Below are 19314 nucleotides of genomic sequence, written 5' to 3' on the forward strand. Positions count from 1 at the left end.
CGGCAGGCGCGGCTTTTCACCTGCTCCTCTGGGGCAGATCTGCAGGGGGCAGCGTAGCAAACAAGTCCCTGAGAGCATGGCATCTGGTGAGGCACGGAAGGCCTCAGAAGCCGGGGGGCTGCTGCCCAGGGAGGCCTGTCTGCAGAGGGTGGGGTTCTGGGGGCAGGAAGGTCTTCTGGGCAGGGGCACAGCTTGGCCCTTACTTGCTGCCTGCCTTCAGCTCAGGCTCCCAGCCTTCCCTGGGGCCCCACTCTGTGGTCCTCAGAGACCTGTTCCACAGGGATTGAGCCCACCTTGTCACTTGCAGGGACTGCCCCCTGGAGTGGGGACTGGGGCCCCCATGGGCACCTCCCTGGCTCTGTCTGTTCTATCTGTTGACTCTTCTGCAAAAAGCGGGCAGAGAGGGGAAGAGCAGGCTGGCCAATTTTGCCCTACTGTGTCCCCACGTGTCCCTTCATCTCTGTGCCCAGAGATAGGGCTGGGCTAATTGCCACTGCCTTGGGGGTGGCCCCTTTCCCACCACCAGCCCAAGCAACAGGTTCCTACCATGCTGATCTATGGTCCAGCACCTGGCACCTGCCTACCCACAGCCCCTTCCCCTCCCATAAAATCTAGTCCCATGGAGCCAGACAGTAGTGCCCACAGCAGGGAACAGATGGGCATGAAGGTGCTTTGAAGAGGGTCCTGGCCTGACCAGGGGCGGGAGGCTGGAGAAGGGGCGGACACTGTCCTCCCAGGCCCAGGCCCAGCCCTGGATCCGACCCTGGCCTCTGGCTGTGAGCCTTAGACTCAGCCGTTGACAATTTCCTCCTCAGCCCTCCCCCTGGAAGGTGTTACGCCCCTTCTACAGGTGGGGGACACTAAGGTTCAGAGAGGCCACCCTGCAGCCTACAGGGGTCACCTTTCACATTCTACTCTCCGGGGTATGACATCCCTGGACGAAAAGCAAGTGTAGCCCTGGAGCCTGCATGTGGCAGCCGCGGCCGCTCAGGGCTGGGTGTATGCTGGGGATGGAGAGGACACCACTGAAAATCACTCCTGGCTGGGCGCGGTGGCTCACACCTGTAATCCCAGCACTTTGGGAGGCTGAGGTGGGCGGATCACCTAAGGTCAGGAGTTTGAAACCAGCCTGGCCAATGTGGCGAAACCCCATCTCTACTAAAAATACAAAAATTAGCCGGGTGCAGTGGTAGGCACCTGTAATCCCAGCTACTTGGGAGGCTGAGGAAGAAGAATCGCTTGAACCTGGGAGGCAGAGGTTGCAGTGAACTGAGATCACGCCTTTGCACTCCAGCCTAGGTGACAGAGGGAGGAGACTGCGTCTCAAAGAAAAGAAAAGAAAAGAAAAAAGAAAAGAAATTACTCCTTAGGGACTGAGACCAAGAAAGAGCATCAGAGGCTGAACCCCTTGGTGATGAGCGTCTGTCCCAGGACTTGGAAGGGAGGGAGGGGAACGTGGCCAGGGGGGCTGCCTGCAGGTGCCTGTCCTGCTGCTCCTCAACTCAACATGCTCACCTCATTTCACACCAACACGCCCCATTCTCAGAGGAGGAGCCCAAGGCTCTAAGAGGAAGTAACTGGCCCAAGGACACATGCCCTAGTGACACAGGCCCATCCTAGGCGCCGACTGCCCACCTCCAAGTTCCAGGCCACCCTGAGCAGGTGAAAGAGGGAGAGGGCCCCGAGCAGGCCCCAGCTATGGCTTTGCACAGGGAGGGCAGCCTGCCAGAGTTCACGCAGGAAAGCAAGTTGCTGGGAAGGCTAGCGTGAGTCCCAGCCCCGCTGTGCTGACCGAGGGTGGAGGAGCGTCAGGCGTGCTTCCTGTCTGTCTGCAGCAGCCAGGCTGGCCCAGCAAGACCTGGGGACCCACGCTCTGAGTCATGGGTTCCCAGGCCTTAGTCAGAACTGCCCCTGGTGGCAGTCCCTTCCAAGGGGTAAGGAGCAGGGCCTGTCGACTTGCTCCTGACCCACACACTGAACCAGTCCCTAGGAACATCATCCTGGGCATGCCGTACCTGTCGTGCAGTCTGAGTCATGCTGCCAGGGCAGGTATCCAGCTCCCAGCCTGGGAGTGCTGAGAGCCAAATCCACTGCAAAGCAGGGGTGATAGTCAGGGTCCCACCTCATCTATCTGTCGGCAATCCAGTGGTATCTAGGTGAGAGTCCCATACACACGGTCATCCCACAACACACTCCACACTCCACAGGCCAGGCGGGGACACACAGCCCCCTTCCCTCCCTCCCAGGTACCACCATAGCTGCTAGTGTGTGACCGAAGGCAGGGTCCCTGGCCCCCGCTGAAGCACTATCGCCGACCAGCAGGCTCACACACCTTGGCCTGTTGCTCCTAGGGGTCGCCTGTGCTATTCAGCCAAGGGGACCACAGTGCCTGCTGGCCCAGCTGAGCTCCGCCTAGCGAGCCCACCTGCCTCTCCTGCCATGGACTCTCCGTCTTCTGCTTTTCCCAGCAGGAAGGGCCCAGCCTCACCTATGCAACCTGCAGCCCCACCCCTGCCAACCAGTTGAGGCTCCCCTCTTAGACTTATAAGTCTATGGCCAGTGGCATCCGGCTACCTGCCCTCCCTGCCTTCCCCAGGGTCCCTTCAGAGGACCCTGGGATTTCGGAGCACCCAGAGGGGCCTCTGGCACTCACTCCAATCATCCATCCCTTATAGCTTCACCATTTTTGGTTCAAGCAGTGTTCCCTTTCTATCAGGCCTGGTGGCTGTTGGGTGGGGCTCCCCAAGCAAGAGGTGGCCCTGGGCCGTGAGTTGGAAGACAGGGTGACCAGAGAAGAGAGAAGCCCGAGGGGGCTGAGCATTCATCTGAACTATGGGTGGACTGCCTGGGTGCCATGAAAGAGGCCAGCGTGTGTGAGCTGGGGAGGGCCGCCGCAGCCCCCAGGCACTACCTATGAAGCTCCGGCTTCTCCCTCCATCGTCCTCCCCTTTTCCTTCCAGGCCCTCTTTTCCAGGAACCTTGCCATGCCCACACCTACGCCCTCCCCTCCCTGGCCCTCCACAGCTGCTGCAGCGCACCCATACTCTGCACTTGCCTCACCAGCTCTGGCTTTTCTCTAACCCGTTTTCTCTCTGCTTTCTCTCCAACTGCCAGCTGATCGGGTCAGGCAAGTCCATCCCATCCTGAGAGCCCCAGGCCCCCCTTCGACCTCTAAACACATCCCTCCTCTTCTCAGAGACCTCCCTTTCCAAGCCTGCCTGGGCAGGTGTCCTGTGACTTGACAGTGGCTCCCCCAGCCCCAAAGCCAGCCCCCTTCATCTGTGACTTAAGTCTGTTGTAGCGGTGAGCTGACACGTCCAGGTTTGACCATTGCTGAAAACTTGTGCCCCCTCTGTGGTATGCCTCTGCCCTGTTCTATAAATAGCTATAAATTCTCATATATATACACATACACAAACACACACACACACACACACACACATATATATATACATATATACATGTGGTCGACTGCCTCACCTCTAGAACTGGGAATCAGTCCCTGTGCTGTGCCTGTGGAGTCTTGTAGCCCAGTAAGAGGAAGCTGTCTCCTGACATCGCCCCTCCAAAGTGCACCACCTCCAGTGAGCTTCCGGGACATGCGCGGCCTGTGGACAGCCAGCCCCCGCCATCCCTCCCGCCCTTCTGGCCAAGCATGGCGGCACTGTGCAGGCAGCCGTGTGGCCTGACAGTCTCTACCAGTCCTGCTGTCCCTCGGCTGAGAAACCCATTTCTGAATGACAGAGAATGTGTCCTCTGCTGGCTGTGTTCTCTATGGAGCTCAGGGGAGGGAAAAGGCCAAGCCATTTTTAGGGTGCTGTTGGCAGCAGTGAAAAGGTCACACCCTTTTCAAGGGACACTTTTCCTGGAAAGTCCCTGGAGCTTAGCTGGCTCTTATCCTGTGAAGCCGGCTCTGGCCACTAGGGCACAGGGCCCTGAACTCAGCCTGGAGGGAGCCTGTGGGGCAGCCGGCACTCTGGAGGGACAGACAGGCCACCCGGTGCAGACAGGAGAGGGAGGCAGGGGGATGGAATGGAAGACACCTGGGGTGGATGGAAGTCAGTGCCCTTGGGCACTGGTATCTGTCTTCCTGACCACAGCTAGATCAGGCTTCTCAACCTGTTGGCTGTCAGGGCCGGACTATACTCCATAGGCGCCATGGCAGTCCTCGTGAAATCCACCAGGTGTCACCAGGCAGCATACAGGTAACAGGCCTGGAAGATTCCCCACAGCCCATCTGGACATGCTGAGACACTCTGGGGCTCCTCGTTGGGTGGGAAAAACTGCAGGACCCCGTGAGGGAAACGGGAACATGCCAGGCCGAGCAGTATGGCTAAATCCATTTATTCCAAAATCAAAAGTAAAACAAAAACAAAAACAAAAAAACAAAACAAAACAAAAAAGGGGTCCCATCACCAGGGAGCCATGACCCCATCCCCGCCCCCATCATCGCTCCTATGCTAACAATGAATAAGTTTCCCAGCCTTGAATAATTATAAGAACCTCTTCCTCATATGCCAGCTGCAACCTCCGCTAGGTACGATACAGAATGTTACACAGCTACAGTATGTACACGGGGGAAGGGGGGCCACCCCCAGCAGCCTGTGCCCTCGCCTTGTCTACAGTTAACTCCACTGTCCCGCCTCAGCTGCCTCTCTGAGTAAGAAGATGGGAGCCCCCCTGAGGGAAAAGTTGCTTTGGTGAGAGTAAGGAGGCCGTCAGACCTCCTCCAAACAAACCAACTCCACCAACCTCTGGCTCTTAAATAACATCATCATCCAGAAATGTAAGGACTCAGCCTTGGTCAAGGTGGTAAAGGGTCTCTTTGTCTCCCTCCATTAGACAGGGGTCTTGTCTTGCTACCCTAATGGTAAAGGGGTGACTGGGAAGGAGTTGTAGGGACATGGTGGGGGTGAAGACTCCAGACCCACTTCTCCCGGCTTATGCTGACAGGGGCCTGCTTTTATTTATTTTATTTTTATCCCATGATGTTTTTTTAAATCCCGTAACTTCTTTTTCAGAACTTTAAAAAAAAACTTTTCATAAAACTTTTTTTTTTTTTACTTTTTTCCCACAACTTTTTTTGCCACAACTTGTCCACAGTATTTTTTATCCCGTAACTTTTTCATCCCACAACTTTAATTCCTGTCACTTTTTTAGTTTGTGTTCTTTTAATAAACACACTTACATGGTTACAATTTTGTAAGAATAAAAACCGATTATCTCATGCCAAGCACGCCCAGCATTTGCACAGTCTCAATACCTTTAATACTATAGTTTTCAAGACACACAAAATTTTTAGGCAAAACAGCACCTTGAAACAATCTAATAATGTATTACATTACAGTAGCATCACAGAAGCAGTCAATAATGCCACTTTAGACAAAAATCAGTATTTCCATCATGCATTCTGTGTATAAGAATTCATAAATCGGTAAAAGTCATTCTAAGAAAACTTGGCAAATACAGCTTTGGACTGGAATTGGCATTTCTTTCTCTACTTTTCCTTCCCCTAGATTCTTTGTTTTAAGCTACAGTATTCATATTTTAAAATGTTTTAAATTATTTTAAGACATTAATATAGCAGTTACATTTTTGAATAGTTATTTGAAAGTGACTGTAAGATAAGGTTTTAGAGAATCTATTTTGGATAGGGTTGATTTACATTTTCACATTTTCTAAAAATCAGCTTTGGTTTTAGAACTGATTGTTTTTCATTTCAGGAAAACCTATCAGGTTTAATCTATTACTTTAAAAATAATTATCATATATTGCAGTCTTTAAATAGGTATTTTGATTCTTTACTTCCTACAGAAATTCAAATTTATTCAGTTGAACTCACATTTTAAATTCTATCTTTCTGCTGAACTCTAACCTTCTAATGTTGCCTTCTAAGCAAATTGAAAGCTGCCTTATCCTGAATGAGGAAGAGAACAAATACTTGGCTGAATGAGGTACTGCAAGAGACTGCACGCACTTTGAAGAAAGACTTGAGTTATTGTCATAGGATTTCCATTCTCTTTAGCTTTTTCTTAAACATATGACAAAATACCTACACAGAGAGTGGTATTTGAGTTAATATAGTACATTTATTTTTCAGACTGACATTCAGCTTAAATATGCCAGTATGTGATTTAATCCACAGGTGCCTGATGAACACATTATTGTCAGATTGGTTACAGGTGCTAAACGCTATCAGAAGGTCATTCCTAGTCATTTATATGTGTCAGGGTAAAAGTGAAGTGATTTGAACTATAAAAATACCTTGGAAATAATTTATCAATGTATTAGATAAACTCAGTTTCAGAATGATAAAGAAAAACTGTTAGACCAAATAATGTGGCTAATTAACAGTGGTTTGATTTCTAGCCTGAGGGTTTAAAATGGACTTAAAGTAACTGTCTTTAAACTGAACTCAAAGAATGCAAAAGCGGCAAGTTCAGAAAAGGCAAGAACAGGACCTTTAGTCCATTTTAAGCCATAAATATTACACAAAATATGCCTCTAACTGAAACTGAGAGGTATAAAAACATATTTCACTCTACGTAAAGAACTTTGTGAGGAAATATAACTCTGTGATTGTATAGACACTTTCCTCATGACACTTTGACAGTCACAAACAGTAGATTGCGCTGCAGTTTGTAAACATTTTAAGTTGCATAAACTGCTCCTTGATTTTCAAATGTAGTATAATACTGTCTACTAAAATTCCTTTTTGTTTCAACTAAGTACTCTCACATATATTTGTTTATAATAATGTTTGTTATTATTTTTAAAGTCTTTTCCATTCAAGAAAAAGAATTCCTCTGTCAGATGGTTGAAGACTAGGTATTAGCCAGAGAGGTCTAGACGGTAAAATCCATCTTCTAGCCTCAAATAAGCTCCATGAACATAGAGGAATGCCAGGTGTCACACAGCTTTCCTTCACTCGAATTCATTCTTGACTAGAGCCTGTATATGCCTGTTCCAGGGACATTTAAACTCTTAAAGGATTTCTTCTGATCTTTACTAAATACATTAAGGAGAATGCCAACCAGTGCCCTTTTGTGTACTGGGACATGTAGTCATGTGATTAAAACAGGGAACACGAACTCTGACTTTAAAATGTATTGTAGATATAAATGCTCTCAGCTAGAAAAGGTTTTCCACATCCACAGTCATGATGGGAGCCTTTCATTCCTCAGAAATAATCCCCTTTTAGGTCATCAAAAAAGAGGACAACTGCCACAGCTCATGATGCAATATCTTCATGAGCCCAGAGCACATGCAAATCCTAAGGGAACTACCATAGTACAGTGCTCATTCTTGGCACCGGAACAAATGAAACATATTCTATCCTGCACACACCTGCCAGAGCAGGCCACTTTCCTCTTCTGGGAGATTTAAAAACCTCCCCAAAATGTTATTACTCCCATCCCCAATACACAGAAAAAGGGGGAAAGGCTGTTTCTAGTGCTCCACCTTTAAACAACTGTAAATGTCAGTACTCACAGTGGCATATTACAAAGTAATAGACCGCGCACTTGAGGGCAAACCACACATTGAGCTAATGAAGAGCTCACTGTGATTAGGATTCGATCAAACATAACAGCAGAACATAAGGAAATTTTATCTGAATTCCATAATGAATATACATGCTGTACTAACATTAAAAAAGCATGGCAGCCTATCCCAAACCAGCAAGAACAGTTGTGTGCGTATAGTGGGTTTTTGTGTGTTTGAACTCCCACCACATAAGGGCAAACTCGATATGCATGCTAACGTCCTATAATTATCAAATTAAGAAAATGCTAAAAGATGCCAGAGTGAACATGAGAGAAAGACCCACTCTCATTTAACTTTTTACAAATAAATTTAAACTATAAATTAGAAATACAAATAAATTTAAACTATAAATTAGAAACACAAATAAATTTAAACTATAAATTAGAAACACAAACATAAGTGGCTCTAACATTCAAATGAAGTAAATGAATTGTGTAGGATATTAACCCCTTAAACGTTTTGTTTGTTTTTTTAAATTTCTTGAGCAGCTCTTAGATGATGGTGATGTTTATCTCCCTGTTCTCGGCAGCCTGAAAAGAATGGCATGCAGCCTCTCCTGCTCCTCCTGCTGCCTCTCCTGTACCAACAGCTTCTCCACCCAAGCCTGGGTGCTCCTGGGGAGTCCTGCATTAGAGGAAGCAGCTGCTGGATCTGCTGTGCAGTGGGGTTGTCATGGGGGAGAACCCTCCCTGTCCTCTCCCGGTGCAGCCCCCATGCTATCAGTGAGGCTCAGCTCACTAAGATCTTCAGAGAGAGAGAGGGGGGTGGGAATCTGAGCACAGTGCGAGCCTCCCCTGGTCCTGCCTGCCCACCCCGCCTGAGGGCTCTACTCACCACCCTGCTTGTCCGCACACCCAAGCTCCTGTGGGACTGGGGCTCAGGTACTGGTCTGGCTGCTGCTGCAGACTCGGAGCCTCTTGGCTCGTCAGCTCCACCTGCCGGAAGACCCTGGGCATGAGGACATGTGGTGGCTGGCTTCCAGATTCCTGGCCCATTAATAGGGTAGCGAGGGCACTGTGGGGCTCTGTGGCCTGCCCAGGCCCCTGGCCCCTTGCTCCAGGCCTAAGAGACTGCCTCCCTTGCCTAGAACCCCATGCCTCCTTCCCTAGCATCAAATCTCACGTCCTTTTTCCCAGCATTTAAACTGCAGGCCACAGACTGGTGGAAAAGCAGGCGGAGCCAACCACCATCTGCTAAGTGTGCTACATGCCTAATGTTTCCACGTATTATCTCATTTAATCCTCAGCACCTCTGCAAGGAAAAGGCTAACTTCCTTTTGAAGTTAAAGAAACAGAGACTTAGAGATGCAAAGTAGTTGAATTATGACCAGTGGAACCAAGGCCGGAATCCAGTTTGAATCTAAGGAGTCTTTTTTGTTTTTCTGTTTTGTTTTGTTTTGAGAGAGTGTCACTCTGTGTCCCAGGCTGCAGTGCAGTGGTGCAATCTCAGCTCACTGCAACCTTCACCTCCCGGGCTCAAGTGATTCTCATGTCTCAGCCTCCTGAGTAGCTGGGATTACAGGCATGCACCACCAGGCCCAGCTAATTATTATTATTTTTTTTAATTTTAGTAGAGATGAGCTTTCACCATGTTGGCCATGTTGGTCTCAAACTCCTGACCTCAAGTGATTGTCCTGCCTCAGACTCCCAAAGTGCTGGGATTGCAGGCGCGAGCCACCACACCTGACATAAGGAGCCTCTTATACCACTGTCTGTTCCTCTATGATTGGGGGGCTCCATGCCTCTAGCTGGGATGATGATGTCCAGACCTGGGAGGAGCCCAGGGCTACCCACCTCTAAAAGTCAGAGGGCAGGAAGCAAGAAACAGTTATAGGACTGCCCTGGAGGGTGCTGGGGTCACCTGTCCCCAGGCTGCAGCTGCCTGTGGCCTGGCACCTCCCCTCCCCAGAGGCTGGTGCCCGCCTCCCAGATCTTCTTGGATGGGTCGGAGGTTACAGTCTCTTTCAGCTCACCTGATTTCTTCAGCTCCTTTGCTTTCTGCTCCACCTGCAGTGTGCTCTTGTTCTCGTTGTTCTGGACAGAGAGAAGCAATCAGTGGCCACCCACTAAAACTGGAGACCCCAGAACTTAGTGTCTGCCTCCCATGGCACCGGGAAGGGTGGAGGCAGGTTAGAAAAATATCCCCTCTCTCCCACAGCCATCAGAGCAGGGCTCTGGCTCACAGATGCCTTTAGAAGTACCATTTCATGTGAAGGCTACAATGCCCCATTTTACAGGTGGGGAAACAAAGGTCTTGAGGGCTAGGGAAGAGGGCAGCCTCCCCAGGTGGGGCAACGCACCAGCTCCTCGAAGCCGCTGCGTGGCTCGGCCCGCTGCTCGTAGAGGGCTTCCCACCCCGGCTCCAGCATCCTCTCCAGCTCCCGCAGCCTCTCCAGCTCCCGCAGAGTCTCCTGCTGCCACAGCCTGTCATCCTGTTGCCGAAGCCTCTCCTGCTCCAGGAGCTCCTCCACCTCGTCCAGCAGCCTCTCCTGCTCCTCCTGCCGCCTCTCCTGCTCCTCCTGCCGCCTCTCCTGTTCTAACAGCTTCTCCACCTCTTCCAGCAGCCTCTCCTGCCCTGGCAGCTTCTCCTCTTCACACAGCCTCTCCTCCTGTTCACGTGGCCTCTCCTCCTGTTCACGTAGCCTCTCCTCCTGTTCACGTAGCCTCTCCTCCTGTTCACGTAGCGTCTCCTCCTGTTCACGTAGCCTCTCCTCCTGTTCACGTAGCGTCTCCTCCTGTTCACGTAGCCTCTCCTCCTGTTCACGTAGCGTCTCCTCCTGTTCACGTAGCCTCTCCTCCTGTTCAAATAGCCTCTCCTCCTGTTCACGTAGCCTCTCCTCCTGTTCAAATAGCCTCTCCTCCTGTTCACGTAGCCTCTCCTCCTGTCCACGTAGCGTCTCCTCCTGTTCACGTAGCCTCTCCTCCTGTTCACGTAGCGTCTCCTCCTGTTCACGTAGCCTCTCCTCCTGTTCACACAGACTCTCCTCCTGTTCACGTAGCCTCTCCTCCTGTTCACGTGGCCTCTCCTCCTGTTCACGTGGCCTCTCCTCCTGTTCACATAGCCTCTCCTCCTGTTGACGTAGCCTCTCCTCCTGTTCACGTAGCGTCTCCTCCTGTTGACGTAGCCTCTCCTCCTGTTCACGTAGCCTCTCCTCCTGTTCACGTAGCGTCTCCTCCTGTTCACGTAGCCTCTCCTCCTGTTCACGTAGCCTCTCCTCCTGTTCACGTAGCCTCTCCTCCTGTTCAAATAGCCTCTCCTCCTGTTCACGTAGCCTCTCCTCCTGTTCACGTAGCCTCTCCTCCTGTTCACGTAGCGTCTCCTCCTGTTCACGTAGCCTCTCCTCCTGTTCACGTGGCCTCTCCTCCTGTTCACGTAGCGTCTCCTCCTGTTCACGTAGCCTCTCCTCCTGTTCAAATAGCCTCTCCTCCTGTTCACGTAGCCTCTCCTCCTGTTCACGTAGCGTCTCCTCCTGTTCACGTAGCCTCTCCTCCTGTTCACGTAGCGTCTCCTCCTGTTCACGTAGCCTCTCCTCCTGTTCAAATAGCCTCTCCTCCTGTTCACGTAGCCTCTCCTCCTGTTCAAATAGCCTCTCCTCCTGTTCACGTAGCCTCTCCTCCTGTTCACGTAGCGTCTCCTCCTGTTCACGTAGCCTCTCCTCCTGTTCACGTAGCGTCTCCTCCTGTTCACGTAGCCTCTCCTCCTGTTCACGTAGCGTCTCCTCCTGTTCACGTAGCCTCTCCTCCTGTTCACGTAGCGTCTCCTCCTGTTCACGTAGCCTCTCCTCCTGTTCACGTAGCGTCTCCTCCTGTTCACGTAGCCTCTCCTCCTGTTCAAATAGCCTCTCCTCCTGTTCACGTAGCCTCTCCTCCTGTTCAAATAGCCTCTCCTCCTGTTCACGTAGCCTCTCCTCCTGTCCACGTAGCGTCTCCTCCTGTTCACGTAGCCTCTCCTCCTGTTCACGTAGCGTCTCCTCCTGTTCACGTAGCCTCTCCTCCTGTTCACACAGACTCTCCTCCTGTTCACGTAGCCTCTCCTCCTGTTCACGTGGCCTCTCCTCCTGTTCACGTGGCCTCTCCTCCTGTTCACATAGCCTCTCCTCCTGTTGACGTAGCCTCTCCTCCTGTTCACGTAGCGTCTCCTCCTGTTGACGTAGCCTCTCCTCCTGTTCACGTAGCCTCTCCTCCTGTTCACGTAGCGTCTCCTCCTGTTCACGTAGCCTCTCCTCCTGTTCACGTAGCCTCTCCTCCTGTTCACGTAGCCTCTCCTCCTGTTCAAATAGCCTCTCCTCCTGTTCACGTAGCCTCTCCTCCTGTTCACGTAGCCTCTCCTCCTGTTCACGTAGCGTCTCCTCCTGTTCACGTAGCCTCTCCTCCTGTTCACGTGGCCTCTCCTCCTGTTCACGTAGCGTCTCCTCCTGTTCACGTAGCCTCTCCTCCTGTTCAAATAGCCTCTCCTCCTGTTCACGTAGCCTCTCCTCCTGTTCACGTAGCGTCTCCTCCTGTTCACGTAGCCTCTCCTCCTGTTCACGTAGCGTCTCCTCCTGTTCACGTAGCCTCTCCTCCTGTTCAAATAGCCTCTCCTCCTGTTCACGTAGCCTCTCCTCCTGTTCAAATAGCCTCTCCTCCTGTTCACGTAGCCTCTCCTCCTGTTCACGTAGCGTCTCCTCCTGTTCACGTAGCCTCTCCTCCTGTTCACGTAGCGTCTCCTCCTGTTCACGTAGCCTCTCCTCCTGTTCACGTAGCGTCTCCTCCTGTTCACGTAGCCTCTCCTCCTGTTCACACAGACTCTCCTCCTGTTCACGTAGCCTCTCCTCCTGTTCACGTGGCCTCTCCTCCTGTTCACGTGGCCTCTCCTCCTGTTCACATAGCCTCTCCTCCTGTTCACGTAGCGTCTCCTCCTGTTCACGTAGCGTCTCCTCCTGTTCACGTAGCGTCTCCTCCTGTTCACGTAGCCTCTCCTCCTGTTCACGTAGCGTCTCCTCCTGTTCACGTAGCCTCTCCTCCTGTTCACGTAGCCTCTCCTCCTGTTCACGTAGCCTCTCCTCCTGTTCAAATAGCCTCTCCTCCTGTTCACGTAGCCTCTCCTCCTGTTCACGTAGCCTCTCCTCCTGTTCACGTGGCCTCTCCTCCTGTTCACGTGGCCTCTCCTCCTGTTCACATAGCCTCTCCTCCTGTTGACGTAGCCTCTCCTCCTGTTCACGTAGCGTCTCCTCCTGTTGACGTAGCCTCTCCTCCTGTTCACGTAGCCTCTCCTCCTGTTCACGTAGCGTCTCCTCCTGTTCACGTAGCCTCTCCTCCTGTTCACGTAGCCTCTCCTCCTGTTCACGTAGCCTCTCCTCCTGTTCAAATAGCCTCTCCTCCTGTTCACGTAGCCTCTCCTCCTGTTCACGTAGCCTCTCCTCCTGTTCACGTAGCGTCTCCTCCTGTTCACGTAGCCTCTCCTCCTGTTCACGTGGCCTCTCCTCCTGTTCACGTAGCGTCTCCTCCTGTTCACGTAGCCTCTCCTCCTGTTCAAATAGCCTCTCCTCCTGTTCACGTAGCCTCTCCTCCTGTTCACGTAGCGTCTCCTCCTGTTCACGTAGCCTCTCCTCCTGTTCACGTAGCGTCTCCTCCTGTTCACGTAGCCTCTCCTCCTGTTCAAATAGCCTCTCCTCCTGTTCACGTAGCCTCTCCTCCTGTTCAAATAGCCTCTCCTCCTGTTCACGTAGCCTCTCCTCCTGTTCACGTAGCGTCTCCTCCTGTTCACGTAGCGTCTCCTCCTGTTCACGTAGCGTCTCCTCCTGTTCACGTAGCCTCTCCTCCTGTTCACGTAGCGTCTCCTCCTGTTCACGTAGCCTCTCCTCCTGTTCACACAGACTCTCCTCCTGTTCACGTAGCCTCTCCTCCTGTTCACGTGGCCTCTCCTCCTGTTCACGTGGCCTCTCCTCCTGTTCACATAGCCTCTCCTCCTGTTCACGTAGCGTCTCCTCCTGTTCACGTAGCGTCTCCTCCTGTTCACGTAGCCTCTCCTCCTGTTCACGTAGCCTCTCCTCCTGTTCACGTAGCCTCTCCTCCTGTTCACGTAGCCTCTCCTCCTGTTCACGTAGCCTCTCCTCCTGTTCACGTAGCCTCTCCTCCTGTTCAAATAGCCTCTCCTCCTGTTCACGTAGCCTCTCCTCCTGTTCACGTAGCCTCTCCTCCTGTTCACGTAGCCTCTCCTCCTGTTCAAATAGCCTCTCCTCCTGTTCACGTAGCCTCTCCTCCTGTTCACGTAGCGTCTCCTCCTGTTCACGTAGCCTCTCCTCCTGTTCACGTAGCGTCTCCTCCTGTTCACGTAGCCTCTCCTCCTGTTCACACAGACTCTCCTCCTGTTCACGTAGCCTCTCCTCCTGTTCACGTGGCCTCTCCTCCTGTTCACGTGGCCTCTCCTCCTGTTCACGTAGCCTCTCCTCCTGTTGACGTAGCCTCTCCTCCTGTTCACGTAGCCTCTCCTCCTGTTCACACAGCCTCTCCTCCTGTTCACATAGCGTCTCCTCCTGTTCAAATAGCCTCTCCTCCTGTTCACGTAGCGTCTCCTCCTGTTCACGTAGCGTCTCCTCCTGTTCACGTAGCCTCTCCTCCTGTTCACGTAGCGTCTCCTCCTGTTCACGTAGCCTCTCCTCCTGTTCACGTAGCGTCTCCTCCTGTTCACGTAGCGTCTCCTCCTGTTCACGTAGCGTCTCCTCCTGTTCATGTAGCCTCTCCTCCTGTTCACATAGCCTCTCCTCCTGTCTCCTGTTCAGGAGACTCAACATCTGATTGTTTTCCACCTCAGCCTGGAGCTGTCTTCCCACACTCTCTAGCTCCTTCCTTAGGTGGTTGGTCTCATCTTGTAGCTGCTCCACCTTAGATGGCCCTGCTGGGGGCTCTGGGGCCAGGGGTTCAGCTGAGAAAGGAAGCAGAGAATAAGGGCCTCTGGATTCTCAAAAAAAAAAAAAAAATTCCTCCCTTTGGTGCACAGCTCCTCCTCTCAGGCTTCCCAAACTTGGCCTCACTGCTAATGACTCCTCACACCCGGATGGCAGCCAATCTTCCAAGTCACTTTCAGATAGAGAGCACTGTGGGTGGCTGACAATGGGCACTCCTCCCTCTTTACTGATGGGGACACTGAGGCTCATGGAGATGACAAGACTTGTCCTCCCCTGGCACAGACCTCTTTCCCTCTGCCTCAAAGCCCTTCCATCCACCCACCTCCCTGGGGCATTCTAAGTCACCCCCACAGCCCTCTAATGCCAGTCCTGCTGCCAGGTCATGCCAGCCCCATCTTACCCGTCTGGTTTTTGAATTTGAACAAGCTCCTCCCAAGCTTCTGTACCCGATGTATCTCATGCTTCTTCTCCTCCTTAGATGTGCGAACCTGCCCAAAGCAAAGGGGGAAAAGGGCCCTGGAGGGAGGGGCTGATGAACCTCTAGAGACAGAGTTTGAGAAAGGCCCACCCCCCTTCTGCCAGTTTGTGATTTAGAAACGTGCATTCATTCAACAAACATTTACTGAGCATGTACAGGCCAGGTACAGTTCTTCATAGCAGAGATATAAAACAGCAAAGGACAGACAGGAGCCCTTGGCCCTGAGGTTTCCATTCTAGGGGCCTTTAAATCTCTGACTTTCAGAGCTAACTGAGACCTTTGATACTCTCTACCTCCTCCAGAAACACGAGCATAAAGAGGAGAGATGGCTTGTCCAGACTCAAAAAGCAAATTAGGGACTGAGGCAGGGCAGAAATATGGACCCCTGACAACCAGTCAGGCTAGTGCTTCCCGGAGAGGTGACAACCCCAGGGCATGTGTGGCAAGGACTAGAGCAGGGGTGTCTGGAGAAGAGAGAGTCAGCAAAGAGGGCAGTGCAGAAGAGCCATGCTGCATGTTCTGTGCTCTGGGGTCCCTCCAGGTGAGACCTGGGTGCCCAGCTCCCCATTTGCCCTTGGCATCAGGGGCCCCTAGCCCCTTTCTTCAGGGCCCCAAGAGGAAACTGGAGTCCAGGATTGACCAGCTGTAATCAGGGGACCCCACTGGACTCTTACCAGTGAATTGACGTTTTCAGTGAGTTGACTGATTATTGCGGAGCTTGAATCCAGGGCCACTGCTAGTTCTTGGTACTGGCTCTGAGGTGCATGCAGAGAGAAGGAGTTGGAGGAAGATTGTGGGGAGGGGTAGAGAGAATAATCATTAGGGCTGGTGGGGGTGTGTGGGCTGCCTCAGCTGGCAGAGGGGCAACAAGCCCCTGCTGCGGGAGGAGGTTGGAGGGCTGGCCTGCAGGGTCACTGCACCTCGGCCCTGGGCCGAGATCCTCCAGGGTAGCAGAGGATGCACGGCCCTCCCCGTAGATACCTGTTGCTGACTGCAGGAGATGAGAGTGCACATGGAGATGTTCTGTCCCCCCTCACTGTCTAAGCCCTCTGACTTCCTTTCTTCCCCCATCAACTGGCAAAAGCTTCTTTTCTGCCTATCTTGGACCCTTTGTCCCGTAACTCCTTTGTGCCAACTTCTCTCGTGGTTCTTATCTCCCCACCATCCCACCCTGGGGCCCTTTCAGTGACTCCTAAAGGGACAGCCTGATGGCAAGTGGCTCTTCTCATTGGCCTGGCTTCCCCTTGAGACTGGGGATGAGGAAAATCAAACAGCAACGACCATTTCCTCGGTGTCCTGGGTGTTTGCAGCAGGCCATGTACTAAGGATTCACATAAAAGCAACAATAACGAATCTCATTTAAACTTCACAAATGGAAGTCAAAAAATACCACCTCTATTATACAGATGTGAAAAGAGAGGCCCAAAGACCTCAAGCAATTTGCCCTAAATCATATGCTAATCAATCCCAAATCAATCCTTAGCAGACGGAGAGGCAGGATTCAAATCCAGAATTCTTAACCAGTACCCAACAGTCCATCTACAATCTTAACAATTACCCTCTACTGCCCCTTGGGCCCCCTGTCCCCAGGACCCTGGCCCGCCGAGACTCACATCCCCAGGTGAGTGGTAACCACCAGAAGTGGCTGTGTCAGGGCTACTGCCATTGATTTTCTTTTTCCTGTTAGCTCCTGCTGGAATGCCAGGGCTCTTCCTCTGCCAATATGCTTTTAACTGTGGGAAAGAAGAGCAGTAACACTCATGAGAATGATCAGCCCCTACAGCCACATCCTCCTTTACAGTTTTGACAAAATACTCTTATATACCATCTGATGTAATGCCACCAACAACTGTACAAGGTGTTGTCACAATCACTTAGTGACTGAGAGGGATTGATATCATGGATAGAAAAAAAAAAAAGAAAGATCAAAAAAGGCAATACTGGAACTTAAACTCAGTCCTCTGACTCCAAGCTCTGGGGTTTTGCCATGAATCAGCAGCTGCCAGGGACCAAAACCAGGGGCAGAGGTAGAAAAGTAAACATTAAGCAGGCAGGAACTGTAGGCCATGTGGCTTAGAGTCATACATCCTCACAGGTCTGCTAGTGTGAAGAAGCGCACCAGTACCTCTCACACTTTCATATCAATGTGTCCTCATGGCAGAAGGCAGCTTTTCTATTAAATCTGGGAATTTATCAGAAAGAGGACAACCCAAGCCTCATTTCAGAGCGAAGTCTGGTATACGCTTGGAAACCTCTGTGTCTGTCATCCCTAAGTACATTAATGCATTTTCTCAAGAGAATCAAGGGAAAATGATGCTTCAGAAAGATGTCCCACATTTATCCTGTGGCACTCAAAGTACCCCAGGTTGAGACGATATGAGGAAGATTCAAGCTGTCAAGTTCAGTTTCCCAAGATCTATTCCACAGAAGATGAGCAAATCTCACTTCAGAGGCCACTGACTGAAGGGCAGTCTGGTCCCAGAACCATGGAGAACTCAGAAAAAAATGTTAAAGTCTCTCTGGAAAGTAGAAGCCTGGGAAAAAACCAAACCAAACCCATTCTCCCATTGCCACCCAGAGATACTGTGAACATTTTGAGCTCACAGGGGAAGTGTAGGCTTTTCCCACTGTCAATGTCTATGTTAAGGGAGTAAGGCAGCCTGAAACCTCTTGCTCCTAGGTCCCATAGTCTCCACTCCCCTTCCAGCTGGAAATTTGTGCTGCAACCAGAGGAACCAGAAATGGGGTGAGAAAACTTAGGGGACTGGGTTGTAAGATCAAAGGCCGGTCTTGCAGCAGTAGTGACAGTTCCTAGGGGCACTGTGACATCATTGCATGCCACTCCTCCCAGGGGAGGGGACCACATCAGCGCGATGCCCGAGTCGCTGCTCCACGATGGGGGAGGGAAACACACGGTTTCGACCCAGGTCCTCAGAGACGCCAGCCCAAGAAGCCTAGGGAGGTCGAGCTTGGGGCAGCAGGAGGGGAGGGCAGAGTCTGCAGTAGGGAGCCCCGGGAGTCACCAGCCCAAAGCCACCCAGGGATGACTGGTGAGGGCAGGGCCTGGGGCTGGGGGACCCAGGTCCTGGGAGACGCAAGCCCAAAGAGCCCAGGGAGGTTGGGCTTGGGGTGGCAGGAGGTGAGGGCTGATTATGGAGCAGGGAGCCCCAGGAGTCACCTGCCCAAAGTCACCCTGGGGTGATTGGCAAGGGCAGGGACTGGGCTGCTTGCTGAAGGGGTGGGGCTGACTGACTAGGCTTTGGTTGGGGGAGCCCAGAGGGGCTGGGGTTGGGGGGCCCCATCTGGTATGCCTCAGGAGTCGTATGGACTCTGGCACCGGTCTTGTCATCGGAGGGGATCTGTGGCTGGGTTGGGGGCCATGACCTGGTGTGTTTTACCTTTTTCTTGGCTGCGGCCAATTTCCCCTGTTGTGTTTTTTCGGACATCGCGGGGTGGGGAGGGAGGCGGGGTTGGGGCCACATCAGCGAAATACCAGTGAGCACTGCTCAATGCCTCCAGTCACCTACCAGGCGGCTGTGCAACTGAGCCACAGGTGGCGTAACCAGGGCACCAGTGGAACGCAGAATAGGGGCGTGGCCTTAATGCTCCAAGCCCATTGGTCAGTGAGAAAGATGAAAGGGAAAGGAGGCGTGGCCAGGCAGCAGCATGTCCAGAGTCCCTCTGTGGCATCATAAGGAAAGCTGCCCATGCAACCGCTGTCCCCGCCCACTCAGAGAAAGGGGAGGGGCCGCCCACTCTGGGAGAGGGGAAGGGCTGGGTTTTGCTTTAAAACTTTTAAAACTGTAAAAAATAAACTTTAAAAAATATATGTGTATATACTTTATATATATGTGTGTCTGTGTGTGTGTATCTATGTGTTCCTCCAGAGCTGTCTTCATTATGCAGCTTCTGTGCAAAGTCTGTGATTTTGGCCTATATTTTTCATCTTCAAATGGAGTACAAGAATTACCAGTATTACCTTAACTGAGATATAGATCCTATAAAAATGGAAAATCCATAGCATGCTTGATGATTAATGAAGCCGACTATAGTATCCAGCATTCCAATAAGACAAAATAATCACAACAATTTCTCTTTTTTGGAAAAATGTTTGTCTTATTCTCCTACATTATTGTTAAGATTTCTTTTAAAAACAAGAAACATGTCTAATATCTTTAAAAACACAAAGCTTTTGGGCCGGGTGTGGTGGCTCACGCCTGTAATGCCATCACTTTGGGAGGCCGAGGTGGGTGGATTGCCTGAGGTCAGGAGTTCGAGGCCAGCCTGGCCAACATGAAGAAACCCTGTCTCTACTAAAAATACAAAAACTAGCCAGGCGTGGTTGCGGGTGCCTGTAATCCCAGCTGTTTGGGAGGCTGAGGCAGGAGAATCACTGGAACCCAGG

At 51.6% G+C, this 19314-nt stretch overlaps 1 protein-coding gene across 1 annotated transcript; it reads right to left on the minus strand.

Moving 5' to 3' along the window:
* Positions 1-7896: 7896 nt before the first annotated feature.
* LOC101149595 (trichohyalin) lies at positions 7897-18576 on the minus strand. The gene is given in 9 exon segments (XM_063698790.1): positions 7897-8169; positions 8380-8424; positions 8426-8480; positions 9518-9578; positions 9845-14448; positions 14832-14919; positions 15584-15664; positions 16523-16642; positions 18308-18576. Coding segments are annotated over 9 exon segments (5271 nt in total). The 5' UTR covers positions 18392-18576; the 3' UTR covers positions 7897-8036.
* Positions 18577-19314: the final 738 nt, after the last annotated feature.

Source organism: Gorilla gorilla, chromosome 16, assembly GCF_029281585.2.
Source record: "Gorilla gorilla gorilla isolate KB3781 chromosome 16, NHGRI_mGorGor1-v2.1_pri, whole genome shotgun sequence".
Lineage (NCBI taxonomy): Eukaryota > Metazoa > Chordata > Mammalia > Primates > Hominidae > Gorilla > Gorilla gorilla.